General features: G+C 34.6%; 1 protein-coding gene across 1 annotated transcript in view; it reads right to left on the minus strand.

Moving 5' to 3' along the window:
* KLHL1 (kelch-like family member 1) overlaps nucleotides 1–26,524 on the minus strand; it is a 146,012-nt gene that overhangs the window by 8,350 nt on the left and 111,138 nt on the right. Inside the window, exon 7 of the mRNA XM_010003488.1 lies at nucleotides 14,347–14,509. Coding sequence (XP_010001790.1) covers nucleotides 14,347–14,509 — 163 coding nt within the window. The remainder of the gene's footprint in view (nucleotides 1–14,346; nucleotides 14,510–26,524) is intronic.

The following is a 26,524-nucleotide window of genomic DNA, read 5'->3' on the forward strand; positions in this document are numbered from 1 at the left end:
AAATAGAATGTCTTTCTCTAAAAGCCCTAAAACCTGGCATTACTGAGAACAGGTACCAGTTCTGCAATTACAAGGACTGTTCTTGTGCCTTTTAACTATATTCAATTCTATTATTTAGTTACCAGGTACTACCTCTGCACTGGATGATTTCCTGAAAATACTAGAAAATACTTGAAAAAGTAGACATCCATTTTTATGTGCAAATACTTTCAGAATTCAGAGATGAGAGATTATCCAGTGAGTCTGAATTTATCAAATTCAAGTTTCTTAAATTTTGCTTTGTTTGTTAGTTTCACATTGTTAATTATCAATATTATCTTAGTAATTTTACCTCAACTTCCTTACTACTTCTTCTGTTCTTTTACTATAGGTCTACCACAGGGATTGTATATATACTATTCCCAAAAGTCTAACTTAACATCAAACACATAGCTTAATTTTTTCTATTTCTCTGATTTTTGGTGTCTGCAGACTTCTTGTAGATGGCATAATTCTTTATAGCTTTTTAGTATCTACAGTATTATAAGACTTTTATTTTCAACATTGCACAATTAAACATAAAGCTTGACAATAAGCATAAATATGATTATATAATAGTCGCATCATTATTTTTTGAGTTAAGAATATTCTGTTAACTGAATTGCACCTCCTTTTGCACTCCATTGAAACTGTTGGGATTTCTATTATAATTATCAGTTTTGAGGGAACGATCAACGAGGAAAAGAAAGCATCAAGTACCAAGTACTTTTATCTCCACTGATCACAGCAAAAATTTTCCTGTGGAGATGTTATAGATTTCTGTTCCCCAGTGGCCTAGATTTTAGCTTATTCAGACACTGTGGGTAGACAGAATTTAGACCAAACTCAGTGACCTCTGAGCGGAAAATTTATCTTTTCAGTGTTTGGTCCCTTCTTTTTGTATTAAGATGGTTAAAGAATCCTAAACAGTTGTATATAAATATAGATTTAAAGAGGCTAGAAAATGCAGTAGAGGTTTCAAAGTAGGAGACATTAAGAGAAATCATGACTTGCTGGATCAAAAGCATTTATCTTGGTGCTATCATTACAAACCTTTGATAGCTAATCAGAAAAGCCACTTTCTAATGCAGTTTGACAAGCCAACCTCTAAAGACCAGGCTGCCTTTGATGTGAGGTAGTATGGCTTGTGAAAACAGTTGAATCATGTCTTTGCGGTGTTTCTTAATGAGGTTTTGCCTTTCAAAATTCTTTCACTGTGAATATCAAAGACCATATCTAGTCTTCTGTTTAGGCCCCTTTGCAACCTCTTCAGCCCTTTCAGTGTGCCTGAAAGAGCAACAGAGAATTACACTGGCACAAAGGATATCCGCTTGGTAGAAGAAAGAGGATGGTAATAATTTTGATTAGTGTTGGACTTCTGTATTGCTCAATGAGTCCATACCTGATCTAGGAATCAAACTGGAGGAGAGGAAAAATATTTAGTTATGCTAACGAACAGTAGTTTTGTTGGCAAAGGTTGAAAAATAAGACATTTTTCTGAATCGAAGCTTCTGAATGTAGTCTTATTTCTGTGTGTAAATTTGGAATTATATTTCATGTATTTTGGTGCAGTAATGCAGTAGTGGAGTATATTAAAAATACATAAAGTTTGACCAACAAAAAAATGAAGGAAAAGAAGTCATAAAGTACCTGCAATTAAAATATAGTAACTACTGATTTATAAAACTGAGAGAAAAACACCTGTGGATAGTATTGTTAGGACAAAGTAGAATTTCTATCCTAGAAATTATATTTCCCTAATAGAAAGAATCTGTTTCAAGTACAATTAATTCTATTCAAATTATAGAGGTTAAATTATTTTTGCATGACCAAGAATTGAATGGTAATTCCACCTGTTTAAAATGTTCTATATTGTATCAGCTATAAGATTGTTAGGGCAATTTTGTTTGTAAATTAATAATTTATTACAGCATGAGCTTAAGACCCTTTATTTGCTCTCTCATTTATTAAAAACAAATACAGTGAATCTGTCATTAAATAAGAAATTGCAAATGGATACACAAAATTATTTTGTGCTAGGCTGTGTTTATGATATTAATCTTCTTTGTGAGTTTAATAGTTTTAGGCTATACAGCTGTTTCATTTTCTTCACTTTCAGTATCCATTTATTGCTTTATTCTAACTAAAATACTGAAAAAAACCCTACACCTCTTTGTATTTATATAGTTAAAAAAATATTCTCCACATGTGTCCCTTTCTCTTTATAGTGGGAGGCAGAATATTATCTTTTTGAGAAAAAAAGTGTGATTAAAAGCAGCAGTTAATAAACAGCCCATTTATAAAATATCAGCAGTGTCAAAACTGTCATAAAAGAACATCAGATAGCTTCTAGAAGATTTAAAGTAAGGTATAAATTTATTTATAGGTAAAAGGATATTTAGAGTAAAAAACAGTAAGAACAGAGACAAAAGTTCTAAGGCTGATAATTTGTGAGTTAGTCTTTGAAACATGTTTGTCTTTCTCCCCATTGCAAAAGCATTCTTTAAAACCAATTACATTTATGAAATACCTAATACGTAATTAATATCACCATAAGTAAAATTTCATTTTACTCTCTAGTTGGGTAGATAATGTAAGAACTGATGTGGAAACAAAAGAGTGAAAGCATTATTTTTTTTATAAGGAAAAGCACTACTGTATTTCAGTATCAGGCAAAATATTAATGTCATACATAAAATATTGATTTAGAAGTGTTCATTTGTAATCAGTGACAGTATCATGGGCAGAAAGCATGCAGTATAAAACATCTTCTCTCTTTACATAACTGTAATTCAAGTAATTCAACTATAGTATTTTTATTAGTTTAAATGGATTAGTAAAAGAATAACTGAATCATCAATAAGGCACAAGAGCAAAGAAACCCTCAGGCAAAAAAAAGCCATGAAAAAACCTACTCTCATGGGAAATATAATTGTTTCAGACATACTTTCTTATCTTGTTATCTTGGCATTAAATTTTGAAGTGTTACTTCACTTTAAGAATCACAATTACAGCATATTAATACTTCATTTCTTCAATAATTTTGAGCTAGTTCCCTAGGTTTTCCTCAAGTACGAACATTATCAGTGCATTGCAATTATATGGATGACTTGAAGAAAAGTCAGATCATTTAGTCTGTGACCTCCACAATGAACAAATTATTCTCAATTCAATGAATTCAACCAAGAATGAAAGATTCAGCTGAAGTTAGTCTACTGAGTGAAAAGGCATTTCATTGTACCCCAATATTAGTTATTGAGAAGTTAATCAAGCTTCAAAGTAGAAAAACAGAAATACCAGTTAACAGTGGAGGTGTCAGGGCATTCTGTTCTGCTGAGTAGATACTTGATAGCTGCAGTAATGGATGCTGCCCATAAAGATACTCGAGCATCAAATTATTTAGCTTTCTTTAATTTCAGTAAGGTTTATATGTCTAAATATCTTTCCAGATTTCCACATATGTGGAAACGTGAAAGTGTATGTATATACGTGTGTGTGTGTGTGTATATATATATATAAAAATGTGTGAACGTAATTCAACTAAATGCGTACATTTAATCAGGGGATTACCTTTAGACTTCTCTGACTGCACTGAACAAGGACTTTGTGGAAGACGTACAATTAAAAAAAACTGGCTGTTATTCTTTCTAGGCGTTATCCATGCTGCTTTCCACTGTCTAGATTTTTACTTATGTTAACCTTAAAAGCTGAAATTAGACAGTGGTCCCATTGCCATCTCCTGTCAGGTATTAGGACTGACTAAGTTAACTTACTGTCTTCTTGTACTGAAGCACAGCAAAATGTCAAAATTAAAGCATACTATACTATGTCATGTTCATTATCTATGCAGAATTTTCCATTCATTATAAAGTTTACAGAGAAAAGAAATGTGTAATACAAGCAAAACGTTTGTTATTACAAAAACTGAATAGCAGACCTTACAGCAAATGACAGTCACACTAGCTGTATGCTAGCCCACCGCCAGCAAACCCAAAAATCTTATTTGTGTGGGTGAAGGATCAAGAGAACCACATGATGAGGAATGCACACTTGAAGCTGTAGATGTGCAGTAAACAAGAAGAACAGAAATGTGGCCCAAGCATCTGGAAGCCTAAATACAGCATACCAAGAGAAAGGCTCATCAAGTTCCCACTTTGCAATGTAGCAATGGCTTCAGCATGTCATGTTTCTTAACCATCACTTCTGTTCTAAATTGCAATATACCCTAGATGCATATGAGGCTGCCTTAGATGTAGGAAAAATATCGGTTTTACTGTGAAGTGTCACAATTTTTCATTATCTTTTTCTATGAGCTACATACATTTACCTAACTTGTATGTGTGCTACCTCCTTTTAAGGCTAGTCCAGCCAAATGAAAAGAAGCACGCCTGTGCAGAGACTTCTATTTTGCAGGCTGGATGTAAAATAACAAGTTAAATCTTGCTTGAAGAAGAGAGAATATGATACATATCGAATTGCATATCCATTGAGCTGCATGGGACCCCTATGTAGGAAATATAAATTTGTGTGCAAAGTACAAAAGATTAGACCAGGGCACTGAGTCTGTAATAAGCCATAATGATTCTGCTAAGAGCAAATGCCACAGATGGTTTTATTATATGATGCATGAAAGGCAAGGAAGAAAAACTCCTGGAGGAGGTTGTAATCAGCCATGCAATCAAGTTTAGTAGGTGGTTGTATGAGTGTAATACATTCCTAATTATCTTGGGCTAAACACTTAACTGCTATTAAGAACTCTGTGGAATTACTAACCTATGCTTCTCCAAGGCCAGTACACAGCAAATATACTCCTGCGAGTGACTAACTACAAGACAATTTTGAGAACCTATCTTGTGCACACAGTAATTTAGTTTGGATCCTGCTATTTTCTTGAAAATGAAGGTTCAGCAAGCTAAATTTTCTGATATTCACTTTGTAATAGCGCATAATGGTCATAAGGGACATATTAAACTGCTATTTACCACAGGCACAATATTGATCTAAATGAGACAAATTGCATCCCAGCTTTGTTTCATTAAATGACCTGAAAACAAAACATTCGTCCACACATATGCTAATGCCTGTATTGGCCAGCTCTCTGTTCCCCATTCAAAATGAAAAAAAGAATAGTTGGAAAAGTACTGCTAAGCCAATTATCCAACTTATGAAAATCCATTACTAAATGTATCTAACTCCTGCAAAATTGGTGGAGCTCAACGAATGTGACTGAATACAAATAAATAGAAAAATTTAATATTTAAAAATAAACAAAGCTACATGCTATCAAAGCCTCTTCACCTAACAAATAAAATTGAAAACATAAAAAATGAATTTGCATGGATGTGAAGGAGCAAAATGATAAAAGTGCATGCACATGCGTATTTAAAAAAAACACAACTCATTAGTATGCTCTTTTTATCAATGCTTAAGTAGAAGTGACAGAATGTGGAAGTAATTTTAAATTCCATCTGCTACAATCAACAAACAAAATCTGACATTGTCTATTGATAATAAGTAACTTCTTAAAGGACACAACCACAAAACCGTATTTTTATGTTGAACTGTCTTTCAATAAAAACACAAAAAGGGAATATATTGAAATATCCGAGACTAAGACAAGCAAATGTAATTAATGGAGAAAAATGAGGCTTCCCAAACAACTCCAATGTTAAAGATGTTGTATTGGATTAAGAAGATTGATGTTTAAGGTTTTCCTCCTAGAAAAGAAAATATCTCAGAGTCAGTTTAAGCATCTTGCCTTTAGCATTTGTATTGCATTTTCCTGTTTAAAAAATCAGCTCTCAGAATTTTGATATCTGTCTTGAAATTATAGTTACTTATGTTCCCAGGAGTGTCCAAGCATTGGGTTACTTCCTTTGGTATCAAGCTTATGAAACAAGAATTGCAGACAGACCTTTGGCACCAAACTCCTGAAAGCGGAAACATTTTTAAAATGTTCAGCTTTTCTTTTTTTCAAAACTGCTATGAAAAGAAAAGGTCAGAGCTGGTCATTTACCCTAGGATAGACCAGATTCTTGGGTGCTTGAAGCCCATTCACATTCTTCAACTTCCACCTTTGCCCAATTAAATGCCTTCCTTATTGGTTTCTAATAATTCTTTCTTTTCCAAACTCCATTTAGACAACATGTGAAAAGAAACCTGACCTCCTAACTCAACACAAAGATGTCCAGTATATGGCATTTATTTCATGATTACGTGTGCAAAAATCAATATTGCAGTTGTAATGGCTGTAAGCACCAGGTGCTGGGCAGAGGGCTGAAAGGTCACCTCTGTGAGGAGAGGCTGGGGCTGCCCTGTGCTGAACATAGCCAGTTCCAGCTGGCTCCAGCCAACCCACTTCAGGGCACAGCTGAGCCCCTTGGCCAAGGAGGTGGCACCTCAGGGAAAAAAGATTTAGAAAAAAAGCGAAAAAGAGTGAGGAGCAGAAAAAAAAGAATGAGAAACAACGGAGGCGCATTTCTTAAAGGACTGCAGCTTACAGGGAGCCAGTGATGGAGCAAGGGAACCATGTAAGGAGGACGGAACAGCAGATAGGAGCAATTACGGACTGATCTTATATCCCATTGCTCGTCCCCCTGCACTGCTCAGGCATGTGAGTATAGGAACTGGGAATGAAGAATGTAAGTTGACCCTGGGGAAGGAAGGAAGGTAATGTTTAAAAATTTTACTTTGTTTCTCACTACCTGGAATCTATTTTTAATAGCAATAAATTACATTTATTTTCCCCACGTTGAGTCTGTTTTACCTTTGACCGTAACTGGGAAGTGATCTTGCTGTCTTATATCAATCCATGAGCTTTCTCATCCTACTTTCTCTCCCTGTCTGATGAAGGAGAGTGGCTGGGTGGGCACCACCAGCTGAGTGGCTGGGTGGGCAGACTGTTAGCCAAGGACAACCCACCGTTATAATGCGTAACTACCTCACAGTTCACAGCATCCACTTTTTCCTTCCCTAAATGTAAATGTCTGTGCCTAAACACAGACTGTAAAAACAACTATAATACAAATAACAATGCTACTAATAAAAAATATATTCCTGCATCTCTGTTGAAAGAAACATACACAGGATAGCTACTGACAGGGAATCACATTCTCCTGCAGCATTTCTCATTGCTTTTCTTCAGAGAAAACGAATACTTATAAAACTTCTTTTTCTAAAATAAAAAAATAAAAGATGGTTTGAAAAGGCCCTTTATTTATTTATTTTTTAAGTTAATATTAGTCAATTCCTTCCTTTTCTTAATCTATCACAGATCAATAATAATACGTGATATTTTATACAAATAAGAGCAGCAGGTTGAAATACCAAGTTTGCTAAAGCACATCTTTAAGGATGTGGCCATCAATAAAAGGGCAGAACTCCTTCCTCTTTAATACTCAAGATGTTACCATGTGAATGAACTGCTTCCCAGTGCGTGCCAAAGTCATTACATCTGATGCTTAACTGGGTGTACTGCTGTGATGTTCTACCATTTAAAGTCAATCTGCATATCATATTAACAGCTGAGTACTATTTCTTTTTGTAGCCCAAATTAATTGATACCTGCTAAAGAGAGTAAAAGGGTCAGTTTTTTTGCCATGAAAGCTATATTTAGATAAAAAGAATGTTGATCATTTCCAACACATAAGTAAACAAATCAATAATATTTTTTTATAATGTAATTTTTATTGCCATATAATAGAAAAACCTAGAAAATTTTCAGCTAGGGTTGTGTCAAAAAAATATTTGGAATAACATTTATCAGAATCTTTTTTAGGTACATATTCCCCAGGAAAGTGTGTAAACCTAATTTCATTTTTACTTAAGAGTTTTCCCATTAGAATAAAATCTGTTCTGAAATTAATTTACATTATTTGAAAAGTCTTGGCAGTCTGTCAAAATTCCCACTAACTGGAAAAGGGGAAACAGAACACCCATTTACATGAAGGGAAAAAAGGAAGACCCAGGGAACTATAGACCAGTCAGTCTCACCTCTCTGCCCAGCAAGATCATGGAGCAGATCCTCCCAGAAAACCTGCTAAGGCACATGGAAAACAAAGGGGTGATTGGTGACTTCCAGCAGGGCTTCACAAAGGGCAAATCCTGTCTGTCTAATTTGGTGGCCTTCTATAATGGGGTCATGGGATCGGTGAACAAAGGAAGAGCAACCGACATCATCTAGCTGGACCTGTGGCAAGGCTTCTTACATTGTTCCACGTGACATCCTGTTACCATAACTGGAGCAATATGGATTCAATGGATGGACCACTCATTGGGTTAGGAACTGGCTCGATGGTCACACTCAAAAGAGTGGTGTTCAATGGCTTGATGCTCAGATGGAGACATGTGATGAGTTCCTCAGGGATCGGTACTGGGACTGATGCTGTTTAAGATCTTTGTCAGCAACATGGTCAGTGGCACTGAGTGCACCCTTCAGCAAGATTGCTGATGACACCAAAATGTGTGGTGAGGCTGACACACTGGCAGGAAGGGATGCCATCCAGAGGGACCTTTACAGGCTTGATAACTGGACTTGTACAAACTGTATGAAGTTCAACAACGCCAAGTGCAAGGTCCTGCACCTGGATCTGGCAATGTGAAGCACAAATACAGGTTGGGTGGAGAACAGATTGATAACAGTCCAGAGGAGAAGGACTTGGGGGTAAAAAAACCCATGTCCTCAGCTGTATCAAAAGACATGTAGCCAGTAGGTCAAGGGAGGTGATTCTCCCCCTTTACTTGGCTCTCATGAGACCCCACCCAGAGTACTGTGTTCAGTTCTGGAGCCCTCAACACATGAGAACATGGAGCTTTCGGAGTGAGTCCAGAAACAGTAAAAGACAATTCAAAAAAGTTTCTGAAAAAATAAGAATTTTTGTTGTTGTTCTTTTGGTTCCATGGTGCTTCTGTCTTGCTCTGTAGAATAGTACTATGGCTCAGCACCATCTTCTGCAAACTGTAGAATATTAGTCTTATGTAGCGTATACTGCATACTAGTTACATGTCACTTATGTCAGCTCTCTAAGAGCAATTCAAATCATCCCAATTTCTGACCTCTCATGTTACCTGCATACAAAAAGCACCATTATTTTCTGTTTGTTTGGGGTTTTTTTACAGTGTAAATTTCTATTTCACTTCTAATTTTTTAAAACCCACATTTGATGCTCCTCTTCCAGGCTGTGCAACAGGGTTGTTAACAGTAATGGGCAGAAAAGACAACTCTTCTTTCCAGATCAGGAAAAAACTACTGACCATGTTTCATCCTATGAAACTTTACTGTCACGGCAAGTCCTACAGTAGCTGCCAAATAGTATCAAGTTAAAACAAATAAATAAATAAGCTGTAGTAAGGCTAACACCCTGTACACTTCAATTGCTGTTTAACTATGGAAAAGATGTGAGGATGAAGGAGGTGAAATCTCTAAAGCTTCCATACAGATTTTTACTGCTACACAGCACCAAATGATTTTGGAAAACAAGATGTTACTGAAAAGGAAACATCTTCAATTCCAATCTTCGGTGTCACATGAAAATGCTACCTTTTCTATGAACATGGACTTAGGACCTGATGAGAGTTTTGAGTACACCCTCTTGTTGCCTCCCTATCATTTTTATGATATCTAGACTTCCTTAATTGAATTTTATGCACTTCTGTCCATCCATTCCTTTCCCAACTGTAATCCTTCTCTTGTGTTTCTTTGGTATGGCAGGCATTCTTGATAATCATGGTACTACCTATTCAATCTTCGAGCTTTCAGTTAAACCTTTTTCAATATGCATGACCAGAATTGAACACAGTAATGCAAATGCCATAAGTATTTCCACAGTGTATCAATTCTTCAGTTGCATTCCCTTTTTTCACACATTCCTTCTGTTTTTTTCCATACTAACAAAGTTTAGAGATTTTTTCTGTCTTCTGCCACTTCCAACTGGTAGTTTTTTTCAAACACAAGACTTGCTCATTCACACATACGCTGTTAAATATCCTAGCTGTGTTGCTTCTTATGGTCATCCAAATACTTCTGTAGAAGTAAGCAGAAATATATATATTTTATGTATGTGCGTGCATATATGTATATTTAAATGTATTTTATACAGGTGTGCATATATACACGTATATTTATAGTTGTGTATTACATATATAAAATAAATATAAGCAGTATAAATATAAATATGAAGATACAAAAATATAAATGTAAATATATAAATAAATACATAAATAAATATATAGACATGGAGAGACTGGATGTGGCACTTAGTGCCATAGTCTAGGCAATGTGGTGGTGTCATAGGCTGGACTTGACAATGTTAAAGGCCTTTTCCAGCCTTGGTGATTCTGTGATTCAGTGATTTATATTGATATGGTCTTTGAATGGTCTGATAAATTAACTGGTAGGCTCCTACTTTTTACAGTCCTTTATCCCAAGGCTGACCTTTAAAAAATACCAGCAGTAACTTTGTGATGTTCTAGCTGTCACATAAAATTATTTTTTTCTTGAAATCCCTGTACTATAAATCTTTTTGCCATCTTAACTAATTATTTCCTGTGTAATGTCAGATAAACTGCTTTATTGAAATTCTGGTAGAGTAAATGTTCAATGTGTCTTTCTTTTTTTCTAGAAAACCATTAATGTCTTTTTCACCAGTTGCTCTAGTTTCCCCTTAGGTTAGCAAACCACTTAAGGATTATTGTTTGTGTTCCTAATTGAAGAATAGTAACTACAGTATCCTATTACTGTGGAAAATCTGAGGGTAAAAAGAAGGTGACATTCTTGCTTGAGGAAGATGCTCCATTAAGGCCTTATGCATGAAACAGAACTGTGACTTCAAATTGCAATTCTACAGATGAGCCAAGTCAACTGGGCTATTAAAAAAACCAACCCAAAACAACCAAACCAAACAAAACCCACTGTACTTTAGATATTTTTTCTGAATATCTGAATTTCTGACAAATTCAGCATGATATTATGGCTTCAAAATTAAGTATTTTCAGCCTGGATTATGATGCACATGTTGGCACAATCCTTTTCAGGTTTTCATATTATTTTTTTTTATAATCTAGTTTTCCATTTAAATTTAAAAATATATTTCAGTGTTTTGCCAAATTCTGATAACATCACTTTCCATGTATTTGAGCAGCAAAATAACTAATAATATACTCACACAGACTATACAAGTGAGGTTCAAAACCTTAAATAAGCATAAAAATGTTCAATACATTAAGAACTAATAAGATGTTACAAATCAATCATCTCAGAGCCTAGGGAGATCAGAACCACAGAATGGTTTGGAGTGGAAGGGACCTCAAAGATCAGCTTTTTAAAAATTTATTTCCAGCATAACTTACAACTTATAGAAAAATAACTTATAGAAAAATGTCCTTTTAATCCAATTTTATTACAAACTCTGAATTATTTTCTGATTAAAACAGCTTTAACTGGAAAACCAATTAAACAGACCACAGAGAAATGGAAGAACAAAAATTAAATAGTTTCCCATGTTAAAACACAAAAGAAGACACTGTATTTTTCCAAGTATTTTAGCTCACATTTGAGATACTTAGCACACAGTATCCCTTCTGTGTAAAGTGCCCAATGTAGTTGGGAATATACACACATGGAACAGTTTCTAGCTTTCTCACTTCAAAGGTAGTTGAACCCTGCTAGATTTTATTTACTTATTTAATTCAGTGCATAAGTAAAGAAACATAAGGAATAACCAGAAAAAGACTTCTCAGAACTTTCATATTAAACCGGTTTCTCCTCTGTTGAATGTTAAAAACATTATCTTGTTTATCATATTATCACTTTTATTATCTCTAAAATTCCTCTAAGCAAACCCAAATAAAATCCACAAAAAACCTCCGAAAACCAAACCATAACTCTCTGCCCATGTCAAAGCAAAAAGCTGAGATGAAGAATGTAGCAGATGGTTGTGTGGAACATCAGTGCAGTAAGAACAGCACCAGAGAGTTGAAAGGTCTGGTCCTTACATATGTTTTCAAGCTTCAGTTCTTGGCATATAGAATATTTTTCAAAGATGGTTATTCAGTTTAGAATAAAAAATATATATATATATAAAATCAGTTGTATATTTGTTATTTGCTTTAGTGAGACACTGTTTTTTCAGTTTTCTGTGGTGTCCATTCCACTTTTCTGAGACAGAGATAATATCTCATTTCATTCATACTAATTTTGTGTAAGTCAGGCAAAATTCAACGGAGCATTTATTAACTGAGAAGCATTAAATACATGCTCATCTGTGCAAAAGAAACATACCTGGAGTATATGAATATGACAATATGCAGTTCTTCAAAATTTTGGATCTATATCTGCAGGATTAATTGTCTATATCTTGTCTCTGCTGCACGGCTCATACACTATTACAACCATTTGATTTCAGAATTACAGGGCTGTTAAAGCAGCTTTGTACATTTGATCTACTCTGGAACATTTCAATGCCACTGTGACTTCATAAAAATAAACCATTATAATTAAGCTTCAGTGGTCTGCAGGTGATTTTGCAACGTAAGACTAGCTCCTAATGTCATGGATGAGAAGTAGATCATCTGAGTATACGATACAGTTAATCAAATAATATAATATTAATATTTAATGCATCCAACAAAGTCTATTTTATCCAGTGTTACTCTGCAAATAAGGTACAACTGTAATATGAAAAACTCCTAAGATTAGTTAACATTTCTAAAGTCTGTATTTTTAATTAATTTGGAATTTGATTAAAAAAAACACAACTGCATATTGTCATAATGTTGGGATTATGGGTGCTCTGTCAAGCCTCCTGCCTCTGTACAGAAAGGTACATGATCTTCTATAGGTCTTGTAACATAGTGGGTTTAATTAAGTTCCTTATTTGACTTTTACATCCAGTGCCTTTTACAGTCATTGGAAAGAGTCTGACAATCCCAGAAATCAATTCAGCTTAATATTTAAATCCTTTATCTTAGCTGTGGTGAACATAGTCTAATATAAAAAAAAAAATTCAGGGAGTTTATCCAACTGTATAATCAAAACTGAATTATTTGCAATTAGAAGAAATTGAGTGGACAAAATGTAGTGGTTTGTTGAATTATGCAACAGTATAGTCAACCAGGAAACCCAATAGCCTTGTTTTCTGTATATACCTTTTATCCTAACTTTTACTGTCTTTTTTAATGTACTCAACACTCACTCTCTCATTCCATCCCACATCTGCAGCTCTTTCTCATCCTTTATTACTTGCAGTTCAGTAGCAATAAAGTACGAGGAAAACAATATTCCAGAAATTTGCCTTGCTCTGTTGCTACCAATCCTAGGGCATTCTTTACTGACTGCCCTTTATTTATGTTCAGTTGTCCACAGTGGAATTAATCTTCCTCACTTAACATATCAAAAACATAGAAGTTAGAATCTGAGACAGAATCCTCAGGTTTCCTGTATACTAAGTAGAGAACAATAGGCACTTAAAGAGCAGAATTCATGCTGTCTTAACATAAATGTCTAAAATAAGTTAAAATATATATATATTCTAAAAGTACATATGTCTTCCACTGACCATAAAGCAAGTTTAGGACAAGTGGCTCAGTTGTAGATGTCTAAACAAAAATATCTGATGTGTGATGAATTCCTTCCCTCTCTCATAATTATTACAGTTTACATCATATACTTCTTAGGCACACAGATAAAAACAAGTACTTTAATAAGCAACAAGAAATACAAAACATTTACTGTAAAATGAGTTTTAATAAGTGCCCCATTCAAATTTTAAAAAGTGAAAGAGAAACTTAGAATCTGAACACAATTAGAATTACAGGTTTAACGCCATCTGATTGGTTTGAGAAGAATTAAATTTCTGTTTACTTCCTATGTAAATGTAGTTGCCTTCAGAGAAGGAATGTTTAATAGCTCAATGTTTAGCCAAAGCAAGGTACAAAATGCATTTGCAAGAAATCTTATCACTGGGTACATGACTACATGAGATGGATAAACTCAGTTGGTTAACTAGAACTGACATATAAAACATCAAAGTCAGATGAGTCCTGACAATTTGTCCTGAATTGGTTTATACCATACACACTGCAATTTCATGTCTATAGACTGAAGCATTTTACAGAAATATTAAACAAAAATAATATAGAAAATATATATAAATTATGTATTTAAAAAAATGTGAGACCCTTGAGACATAGAAGGGTATGCACAACTGTGACTGCATGTATTTTAAGGGACACCCTCTTTTATAACATGCTAAAAGCTACATGCTACTGTATGTCACAGTTATTCATCCCTCTAAGAAATGCATTTCAACCATACAAGAATACCCTACTCACTTGCCATTTAATGCTGCTACTCCAACAGTGCTTCTGGCAATTGACATACTTGCCACAAATGTCCATTGCTGAGTTTGAGGGTCCCACCTCTCAACTGTATTCAAATAACTCCAACCATCATGTCCTCCCACTGCATAAATAGGCCCTTCAAGCACTGTAACTCCTAAAATGAAGGGGAGAGTGAGAGAAGATAAAAGTATGCTTTCTCTATCAATAGCAAACAAAATATTTTAAAATTTCCAAAATTCTGCCAACAACTAAACTTGCATATTCAAAATGAAAATGTAAACACCAATTTCACATTTGATTGATTCAAGATTAACAAACAGAAATAAAATTAATGTCACTCACATGGCTTTATGAAAAATAGATTTTGTGAAATACACCTGATGGCATTCCTTCAGAAGTTTACTTGCTTCATAGAATAATGTGTCAATGATGGGATAGTTTTGGAGTTCTGTATACTGTTTAAATTAGTATCTCATAATATTCTGATTATGAATTAGTTATTTGGAGTATCAGGAAAGAATATAATACATAAATTAAGGGCTGGATACCTGATAGATTCAAAATTATTGGTAATCTAAGGGGGATTTCACCAAACGGGATTGTTTCTATCACAGTTCCACAGGGAAGAGAAAGAAGTCTGATGTTTACAGCATTTTTGTCAATTATGTGAAAGAAAATGCACAAATTTTCACTATTGGGAAGCTTGGTGGACTGGCAAAGAACTGAAAAACTCAATCAAGCAAGTAACTTACATTGAGAAACTGAAGGTTCTTCAACAATTTACCTTACAAGACAATGGGTATCTCCACAGGAAAATAATGCTGGATTTATAAGGATTCTTTCTCTCATGAAGAGAAGTAAAACAAAATTTGAAGCATGGAAGCTGAAGCAGGAAAATTTCAATAAGAAATTTTTAACTATGAGGATTTTAAATTACCCTTTCAAGGGAACTAATGGATTACCTGCCTCACAGTTTAGTTTCTGTCTGGAAGATATGCTACAGCTAAGCACTGCTTGTTACAGTTCAGTGAGCTCAGTAATTCCATTGTATGAATCCATGATCTCAAGTGAGCAGTTCTGAAAATCTCAGGCAAAATACAATCCTAGTCCTAAATCTTTTTTTCCCCATTCCATTTCACATGATCTAACTCATCAAAAAGTCAGAGATCAGCAGATCACTAAAGTTTCAGAGAATGTTGCTGTTTTTACTTGCAGAAAACTGTCTTTCATGTAAAACAATGTAAAGTTTCCACTTTCTGTATAGAACTCTGTTTTGTTCTATTCCAGAAAATGAATTAATTAGGTTATTAAATTAAGTAGGTTAATTTGGCATAATTCATAACTATATTTATGAATGAGTTTGAACAAGTCTCATCTCAGCAGTCACAGAAAGTGTTCCTCCACTTTGGGTGTTGGTTTGGGGTTTTTCAGGTGGGGCAGGGAGGTTAAACTTCAAAAAAGAGTTTTAAAACCCTTCTAACCCTTACTGAAATTTTCCTTCTTATAATGTCTGAGCCTCATCTTTTTTCTGTAGAATCTTCTGTGAACTCATTCTCCATTTTCTTCTGGTATGAAAAGTCTTGCTTATAAATGCTTTTTATTCAATCACAAGTTTCAGTTATATTTGCTTCCAGAATATTAAAGTGAATATTACATTGAATTCATATCTCAATTTCTTATCTCAGAATGCAACCAGTAGCAAACATGGGGGAAGATGAATTAGAGTTTGAATAGAAAAATCAGGAGGTAACATGATTTAGTTGTGGAGGTTTGTTTATGTGTTTGTTTTATCCTAATACCTAATAGCTACAAATATTCTTAAATCTTGAACAAACAGGTTTATATTGTCAAATAGTATTTGCTATAATTTACTATAAGAAGACAGTACTCTCTAACTTTTCATGCACTTAATGCTAAGTTAAATAGAAAATAAAATACTTGTTGGAATAAAAAATCAGTCCTATTCAAAGAAAGCTGAGGTGTCTGTTTCTATGCACACACATACATGTATACTTGGCGTCTAGATAAAGACACAAACCTTCTCTCTCCTTCACACATAAGCAGAGTTGTATTATTATGCAGTGAATTTCAGAATGAAACTATGATGCATGTCAAAACATCTCATCAGTTTTTAAATTTCCACCTTTTTTCCCTCAAATAGCTATTTTTCTCTGTCAGTAGGACAAAGAGAGCTGACCTCAATTTACTCTTTTTATCTTATTCTCTATTTCATGTTTTTTGTCACTTCTTTTCATATTTGAGTTTTATTCTCATCTCTTTTTCTTTTTTCTGAAAATTAAGCCATCCTGTTTATTTAATTCTTTTTTTAAAATTGCTTTTCTCTTAATCAAAATACTCTTCTTCCTGCATTTTCATGAATTTAGAGCCTCTCTTTTTTAATGACAAAGAAAATTATGAGCTCATTGCATTAATGTAATGGATTTTTTTCTCTGCATTTCCTGTCACACCCTTTAACCAGGCTTCACACAGAAAAATACCTTCTTTGACTTCTATATAATGAGAATTTCACTCAGTTTTTACAATGTATGGTGGATGCACAGTTCCTTCAGATTATTTCCCCAATGTCTTCTACTTTGTGTTTACCACTTGGTGTTGTACTGTGAATTCAACTGGCTTTTAAAGTTCATCAGAATATTCTCTGAACTCATCTGACCTTACAGAATAAGTCATACATACTTTGCTATCCTGATGTTCAATTCGATTTCCACACAAATTAATCTTACCTTGACATAGAGACATGTTGCACTTAGAAAATGCCAAAACAAAAATGTTGTTTTGGTGTGAGATTCATGTCATGCTCCTCTGTCAAAAGATGTGAACGGAGTACAGCTACACAATGAAGAAATATGGATGTTTATTTTGCTTGGGGAACTTTTAGGGATTGAATAAAAGACTGCCTGTTTGAGTTTGTCAGTTTGTATTGCTTCTATAATATGAACATTTACTGGCAAAGCTATAAGAAAATTATTATTTCCATACAGGACAAAGACAGAAGGGCTTCTCTACAAAAGTCATATTTTATGCTGCTGACTACAGTACATACTAACTTGCTATGGGTTTACACATTTAAAGTCTCTTCTCTACATTCAATCAAATGCATTGATATCCCTACATTTGCACCTTAGTAACTGGTGGAGTTCTGGCCCTCTGTGTTTAAAATTACTAGACAAATACACTCTTCAAAAAGAATTACAAAAAAAAAATATTATAATGTAGAAAATCTGATGCAAATGCCGTAAGAGAAGTAGGGATTATAAAAATACTTTTTCTAAGAGGAAATCCAATTGTAGTGTAAAATTACTGGCATAAAAAAAAAATATTGTACAATTACAAGTCTAACTGTAAGAGGAACAATAAGCTCTAATGAAAAGAATTAGCAACTTGTTGAATTAAGCCTAAGAAGAACATTCCTTATTTTAACCAATGATGGTAAGGTTTTATACGCATTTAGAAATGTGTCAGTTTCTCTGTTACTTGCTCAACCTTCTCCAGATGGCATGTCCTCATAATAGAAATGCTGTGGAGAAATAATGTGTGAAAGTCAGTCTACATGATCACAGGAGTAACCTGAGGCCATTAAATCTATGAGTCTATACAAATTTGCCAAATTAGGGCATGGATAACACAGTCTCTTTGAATTCGGTACAGCCTATCTCTTGCAATATTTGTGCTGGATGAAATCTGTCTTCCCAAGTCAACAGCTCTGAAGACTGGGCTAGAAAGACCTGTTCAATTGATAATTGCAGGGCATCAATTGATGACAGTTTGAAATGACAGAAATGGAAGATTTTTCACATAATCATGACATAGACAATGAGATGTCTTCTGGGACAGAAAAGTCTGTGGCAGAAACAGCTAGGCTTATATAATGAATCTAATTGTGCATGTTGTTTTTTTTTCTTTCATGTTGTTTAACAGTAAAACTATTGTCTCTCTTCTGCTCTCACTCATGTACAAACTTGCCCATTCCAGTAGGCTGCTAAACTAGTAAGTGTCCTTACCTCCCACCCATTTGTCATTTATTGCTTAACAGATTACATAGCACAGGTATTATGATGTAGGAGGAACAGAAAGTCACCTTCTGAAACCTCACCACTTTATTGTATCAGAGACCTTTTCGTGATTTGGTCTGTCAAACAACTCTGTAAAATAAGACAAAAACAAGTTGAATTGGTTTCCCAATCGTGCCTCTCTCCAGAGAGCCAAGGCAAACCAAATAGTATATTCTGCAGAAAAAAACCATGGATGCTATTTTGAGAATAGTTAGCTCCAGAAACAATTATCTATTACATACAGATAGGACCATGCCAGATTTGCTGTCAGGAGTCCAAAGATTTTACTGGTAGGCTCAGCATTCTTAACACCAGTGTAACTTCACATAGCCCACCAGAATTTACAAAAGCTAACTTCCATACCACACCATTAAACACTTTTCTACAGCCCTGTGGCATTTTCCTCAAATTATTTCAAGCTCTTTGGGGAAAAAAAAAAAAAAAAAAAAAAAAAAAAAAAAAAAAAAAAAAAGAGCATAATGTTACATTAATCGCGCACATTGCAAAGTGGAGACACAGAAGGATAGACTTAAAAAATACAAAAATTTGTATTCTTTGTAAGTCATATTATGAAGTGTTGTTTATTTTTGCAAACACTTTTTAATCAGAGAACTGTATATTGTCTTACAGGACACAACAGTCTCCTTGACTTTCACTCTTTCTGAAAGTGAAGTCGATAATGTCAACTCTATTTTGCTAATGAATTATCCTAAAAGGAAGAATGCCCAGGAGAAGATATTCACTATCCCATCTGGCATAACAGTGATTGGAAGTAGGAGAAATAGTGACTGATAACCCTTAATATGTTCAGCTTTTTTGGTTAAGAAAGTAAAACATTTCCAAAGCAGGCAGTTTTGAAAGATTGGACTAACTACACCAATTCTTTCTCCTGTATGCAGAGGTTTTTTTTTCTGTCAAATACTTGCAGCTTACTTTTCAATACAAATATCATATGGGAATTCTAAGATGATACCAATTTAGTCTTAAAGATTGCGCTGAAACTGAAAGATCATTAAAGGCTGTTGAAGGAAATTTGTATTTTCTCTCTAAATCTCTCTGCTTGTTCTGTTTCCACCACCATCCTACCCACTCCTTATACTTCACTGCCCTTCTATGATCTTTCTGTCATCCATATTAGTTGTATTTCTCTAAACATTTTTTAGACAATAACACGCTACTCAACAAGATCCAAAATACACTATTGGAGAATGAAAAAGTAGTACTGAAAAAATAAACATCTAACTTTTGCTTAAACTGAGGAAACAGTTTTGATTGAAAGTTATTAAATGAGTCCCTCAAATTTTACAAAGTCAGTATCAAAGATTTAGTTAGACATATGTTTCTAGTTTTATGTTTTATACCTTACAGTAAGTATACCAAAATGCAAATTATAATTGAATATCTTTTACATCAAGCTAAATTATATGGGACTTTTAAATCTAAGTATAGAACTTCTGAAATAAAACTGTAACAGCGAAATTAAGCAATGCAGAGATAGAAGTCTTGATATTACTGATGACAATAATTTACGGAAACAAATTGGTTCATTCTAGCATCAGCAACTGTAGATTTAACAGTGTACTTAGAAAATGAATAGCTATTTAAGAATGGCTGAGAAGCATGAGTTACAACCACTAAGTTCATCTTGTGTTAACCAATTGTCTTCAACAAGCAACGGCTGAAGTAATTTAAATACAAAGTTAAAACTGACAAAATATTTAATAATTTGGAAATGTTCTTTGCATTATTGCCATCTGATCTTGTGTCAGGCTTAAAAGAAAACTGATTTAAACCTGAAAAACAAGGTATTCAATTGGTTGTAATTCTTCTCCCATTGTGTTTTGTAGCTTCAGACTCCCAAAATCACTTACAGCAGATCTATCACAGAGAGGTTGACGGCAAGCACCTCTGTGCCTAACCACAGGGCCACCTAAAGCCAGCTGCCCAGGACCACATCCAGATGGCTTTTAAATAACTCCTAGAATAGAGACCCCACAGCCTCTCTGGGAAGTCTGTGCCATGTATCACCCTCGCAGGAAAAAGGGGTTAATTACATTTAGATGGTATCACTTGTATATCATATATAATATATAATAATATAATAATATAATGATAAATATAATTAATATAATATAAAAATATAATATTACATATATATATATTTACTCAGTGTTACTGAGGACACCACAGATCCATTTTCTTTTCTTCCTCTAATCAGGTATTTCAACATCCCCCTGAGCCTTCCTTATCCCAGGCTAAATGGTCCCAGGTCTATCTGATTCTCCTCACATGTGAGATGCTTCAGTTCCTTAATCACCTTTGTGGCCCTTTGCTGGAGTCACTCCACTAAGTGAGCTGGACCTAGCCAGCTTGATCAGGAAATATCTTCTTTCACAAATTCATATTGACTATTCCCAGTCAACTTCTTATCCTTAATATCAACTGCAACTGTTCCAGTATTGTTTTCTCCATCAACTTATTGGGGATCATGGTGAGGCTGACTTTTCAGTTTGAGGAAAGCTCAGTCTGAGGCTGAGTCTTTACTGAGGTTGAGTCTTTCCAGACTCTTCTTGCCCATTTTGAAGGTACAAGTGGAATTTACTTTCTTTAAGTGCTCAGGAACCTCTCATGATCACCATGATCTTTCTAACATAATTGAGATTGGCCTCACAATAACATCAGCCAGATTCAGCCTTCATGGGTGCATGTTTTTCAGGTTCCATGGACTTGTACATGGTTTAAATATTCCTCAACTTGATCCTACCCATGTGAGAGTAAGTCTTAATTGTTCCAGACTTCCCCCTCTGGATTCAGGGACCTGGGACTCCTGAAGCCAGTCTTAACGACTGAGGGAAAGAAGGCATTGAGTATGTCAGCCTTTTTGAGGTCTTTCTCACCAGGTCCCCTGCTCCAGTCAGCAGTGAGCCCCTATTTTTTCTAGTTTTTTTTCTTTTGCTGTTGAAAGACCAGAGCAAGCCTTTGTTGTTGCCCTTTGAGTCACTTACCAGATTAAACTAAAAACCAGCTTTGACTTTCCTAACCACACAGCACCTCTCTATTTCTTCTGGATCACTTGTCCATTTTCCATCTCTTGTATGCATCCCTTTTTAGTTTGAGTTTAATCAGGAGCTCTCAATCCATCCATGCAGGCCTCCTACAGTCTTTGCTTGATCCCGTGCACACCAAGATGGAATTTTTCTGAGCATAAAGGAGATAGGGCCTAGCTCTCCTGGGCCACTCTTTTATCCAGATGTGTACTCCCTGGAGCTACCATTGCAGAGCCCACACATACTGCCTTCAGTTTCCACACCCTTTTATGGAAGCTGTTGCACAAACTGTTGCATCTGTTGACTGCCTTTCTTACCTGTGCTCAAACCCCCATAAACTATGACACTTCACAGTCTGATTCTTGCGTTATGGTTTCCAAGAAATCAACTTAGAAAACTTCTAAGCAATGCAGAAGTATTTACTTCCAGGTAATGCTTGCAACATGATTAAAAAAAATATGAGGAGAGGGTAATAAAACCTAAATCAATAAAAAGTAGGTAATAAACCCTCAACTCCATCCAAGCAAATAAATAAACATATAATGTCATATAAAATGAATTAAATATTCAAACATTACCTGTTCTTGTAGTTTGATCAAAATTTAGATGCTAGAACTTCTATGTGATTTTTATATCACACATATGGATTCAAGGGTAGGCCTAAAGGTGTTGCTTTTAGCCTCCCCATCACACAGAATGAAGTGTTGTACATCCCACCTCTGTATCAAAACCTCTACTGAAGTTACTGAACAGCCTATGATAACTGCAAATGTCAGTACCGCAATAAAAATCTTAAGGGATACATTCTACCAAGATCACAAAGCAAAATATTTTCCATTAAAATTGATGGAATAAGACTATTCTCTTTTCTGAATGTTCCAGGTCATTAATTTTAATAGGAAAAAAATAAAATTAATTTTAAACCGTCTGTGATGAAATGTCAGAGCTCCAATTCTATTAGTGCACTAGAATTCCTCCTCCTTAAAGAGCAAAGGTACTGAACTCTATGTACATTTTATTTCTTCTAAATGGTGCAGCTAATTTCTGCATGGTCTTGTGAAATAAGATTTTTCATCTTTTTTGTAGTCAAGATACTGTTAGAAGACCAGAGTTCACCTTATCTTCATGAACCATGTTTTCATGTTCACTGTAAGTATTCTGCACTAAACTGTTATTAAAGTATATAATTTTGTTTTCTGTGTTCTATTACATTAGATAATAAAACATCCATCTAGATTTACACTCAAAATGTAGATGATGTTTTTATTAAAATATATTATATAGAATGGGCTTTTCCTGTTCCTAAATGAGAAAATAACCAATTTCAGGATGACACTTGAAGTCTTGTCATTAAGCAAACTGAACAGAAGAACATTGTGATCTGTTTCAGGACTCTTAAGAGAAAAGAAAAAGACACAAGGGCCTCACAGCTTTACTTCCTGCATCTCATCTTCAGCAATTTGAGAAAACCAGTTTAAGGCACAAAAAAACCCAACCAAAACCAAACCAAACCAAACCAAAAACTCTTGGATGTAATGAGCCACATGATTCTAGTACTGTATTGTTTGCTGAGAAAAGCAATCATACATTGATAAAGGGAGGCTTGCACTGTAAGAATTACAGTTAAAAACCACAACATTATTATTTACCTGAATAAAGAAACTGGAAATTGCTGGAATCAGATCTCACAGTTTTTTAATTGGTAGAAAATAATTATTCAGGCAGTGAGGGACTAATTTACTCTATATCCATCTTTTGATGAATTGGTTTAATTTTCATGACATTCTGAAGAATTTGGCTTATGCTAATTTACATACAATTACTGGACAGCTGAGACTAGAAACCCAACCATGAGGATTTCTTTTAGGAAAAAAAACAACAACTTTGTTCTGAAGGGGAGATATGTTTTCAAAACTACACTGAGCAGTTAGATGCAATAAGTAGAGTAGAAAGGTTTCCCTGAAAACCATCAAAACCTTAATAACTCAATGTTTTATATTTATTTAGTCATACAAGAGTCAGTACCTATTAAACTCTATTTTCTGCAATAAAGGTGCTTGGTGGGGAATATAGTCTGTAGACTATAGTCCCAGCTAGACTAGTGTCTTGATGTATTGTTGTTTATTAATACAATCTGAAACTGGCAGATTCCTAAACTAAAAAAAAAATAATTAAAATGGCAAAATAAATTTTCCAGTCAAATTGTACACGTAGACAAAACAAAACAAGAATAAAGTACAAGAAAGAAGGATACTAAGTTGTAGTACTGTGTTAGTAACTATGTACTGTGAAGTAATTTTTTTTTCTGCCTGCAAAATAATTCATGTAAGCATTTGGACTTAGATTTATGAAAGAAAACTGTTATTTTTTAGCTAAATGAGATCTGAAAATTAATATTGTGTAGTGTGCAATGGCAATAATTTTCCTTTTGATTGCTTTTACAAAGCTATGTAGCAAAAATCCTATTATGTATAATTAGGTGCTGAGATCTGTACAGTTTAAATTATTTATACTTGGAGATTGGAGTGGGATTTTTAAATTGATTTTCTGTGATGTTATGAAATAATAGAACACTGTCTATCATATTTATAACTCTGCTTTTTCTTATTTGCCTGCTAGACCTAATTTCACAGAGTGAAATTTAAAGAAGTGTCAGTTTAAACAAACAGTAAATATAGTTTCATGTTGACACTTTTGAATATGAAATGGTAAAGAAAAAATATCTATGGTGTTTGATGTGTTGTAGTCTATACATTTAATATTTGTAGAGACACGGAATTTTATCTGGAAAGGATGAACTTGTATCCAACAATTAATGTTTTAAATAAGGAAATTACCTTTAAGAAGAAGACATAAATATCACAGAAACACAGGTTGGAAAAGACCTTTAGGATCATCAAATCAAACCATTAACCCTACTCTACCAATATATGCTGTTATCATGACATAGAAGGTGAGTAGACAAATAAATCAGTGACTTGTTATCCAATTATTGAACTTGATTAAATAATACATAGACTTTACTGCACCAATTTAAGCTCTGCATTTGTTTAGTTTCCAGGTAGCTGTAAATTTCTAAAAATTTCCTTTCTCACCCATGTCCACAGAAGCGTACTTACACAATTCTGTATTTATTGTAACTAACACTGCTGCTTTTCCTTACTTTGTTCTTGCTCTCTTTAAATCTTCAACCACTTTTATTCCATACTACTGCTGTCAACATAAAGAAAAGTAATGGTATTAAAGTCTAATTCATTTTAAATTATGCATCAATTAATTAAAACTGGTAAATATTTTGAGGTGTGAAATACAAATATAGTTCTTTGGATGCTGCATGTAGGACTGCCATAAGCCAAGCTGGGAATTCAGTATGCAATAAACTGGAGAATTAGACCTGACCTTCCTTCCTTAGTGAATATTCAGTGACACATTTTTGAAAAGACCTCTTTCTGTGTTTATTCATAGGCAGGTATCAAGGCTGATTAAAAGAATTATAAAAATACCCCTGTCCTCTTGGGCCAGAAGATATTATACTGACATGTTAATACAATGCAAATTTGTGCAAGTAAAGACCTGCCTGCCACCTCTTTATTTACATTCAACTTTGCAGATGACACACAAGGTTCTCAACTTTGCCACACTATTATCCTGAGAACCTGATTCAGAAATTATTGTAAGTGTTGTCATTATGATTTGTAGCTCTTCAGTGAATTGGGTCATGATCTACTACTTACTAAAAGTGCAAAGTACAATGACAAGGTACTTAATAATTCAGAAAAAATATCCCTGTAATGTTCCGGATGATTAGGGGAAAATCCAAAGCAAAAAATCTAATATACATGCAAATCAATATTACAAAGAAAATACTTTAAAGAGCTCAGGTGTTCAGTCAAGAAACAGTGAAAGCTAGAATAACATTTCGTCTCAAATGTCAACATTAAAAAATAACAATAATTTAACTACATAGTGGTACATCATACTAGGCAATATTGCATAAAAGATTCTCAAACTCATCTCTAAACAGCTGCTTCTGAAAGGGTAAACAGTATGGCTCTGTTAGAGCTTTGCTGTGCTCTGGTAAGCTAGTCTGTTGAAGAACTATTCCACCCTATTTAATGCTTAGGTGGTTAATGGTTTGGGGTCTTTTGGTTGGTTGTTGGATTTTTGGGTTGGAAGAAAGCAGAGAAAGTCCTAAGGACTTGATTGATTGAAAGCTGGCTGAATATGATCTAGCAGTGTTCTCAGGTGTCCAAGAAGGCCAATGACATCGTGGCTCGTATAAGGAAGAGTGAGCAGCAGGATCAGGGAAGTTATTGTCCCCCTGTACTCAACCCTGGTGGGGCCACACATCAAATGCTGTGTTCAGTTTTGGGCCTCTCACTATGAGAAAGACATTGAGGTGCTGGAGTGAGTCCAGAAAAGAGAAATGAAGCTGGTGAAGGGTCTAATGCACAAGTCTTATGTGGATCATCTGAAGGAACTGGGATTCTTTAGCCTGAATAAAAGGAGGCTAAGGGGAGACTTTATGGCTCTATACAATTATGACAAACGAGATTGTAGTGACAGGGACACTGGTCCTTTCTTCCAAGTAGCAAGTGGGAGGACAAGAGGAAATGGACTCAAGTTGTGCCAGGGGAGGTTTAGATTGGATATCAGGAAAAATTTATTAACTGAATGGGTTGTCAAACACTGGAACAGGCTGTCCAGGGAGGTAGCGGAATCACCATACCTGGAGCTGTTTAAATGATGGTGTGGATGTTAACACTGGATTTGGTATTTAGGTTAATGATTGGACTTGATGATCTTATAGGTCTTTTCTAACCAGAATTATTTTATTATTCTATTCTAAGTATTCCTGTCTTTTTAAATAGTTGGTGTGCTTATAGCAATTTTGGGAGAATTAATTGATCATAAATAACTACAGGTTTTCATACCAATGCAATATAAGCTACCTTAGTATCAATCTGTTGGCTTCAATGTTACTTAAATTCTCATTTCACTGACATTTCTTTCTTCTGTCTTTCACCTCCTGCCTCCTGTCCATAAGGA

This window comes from Chaetura pelagica, unplaced genomic scaffold (genome assembly GCF_000747805.2).
Source record: "Chaetura pelagica isolate M959 unplaced genomic scaffold, ChaPel_1.0 scaffold106, whole genome shotgun sequence".
In the NCBI taxonomy this organism is placed as follows: domain Eukaryota; kingdom Metazoa; phylum Chordata; class Aves; order Apodiformes; family Apodidae; genus Chaetura; species Chaetura pelagica.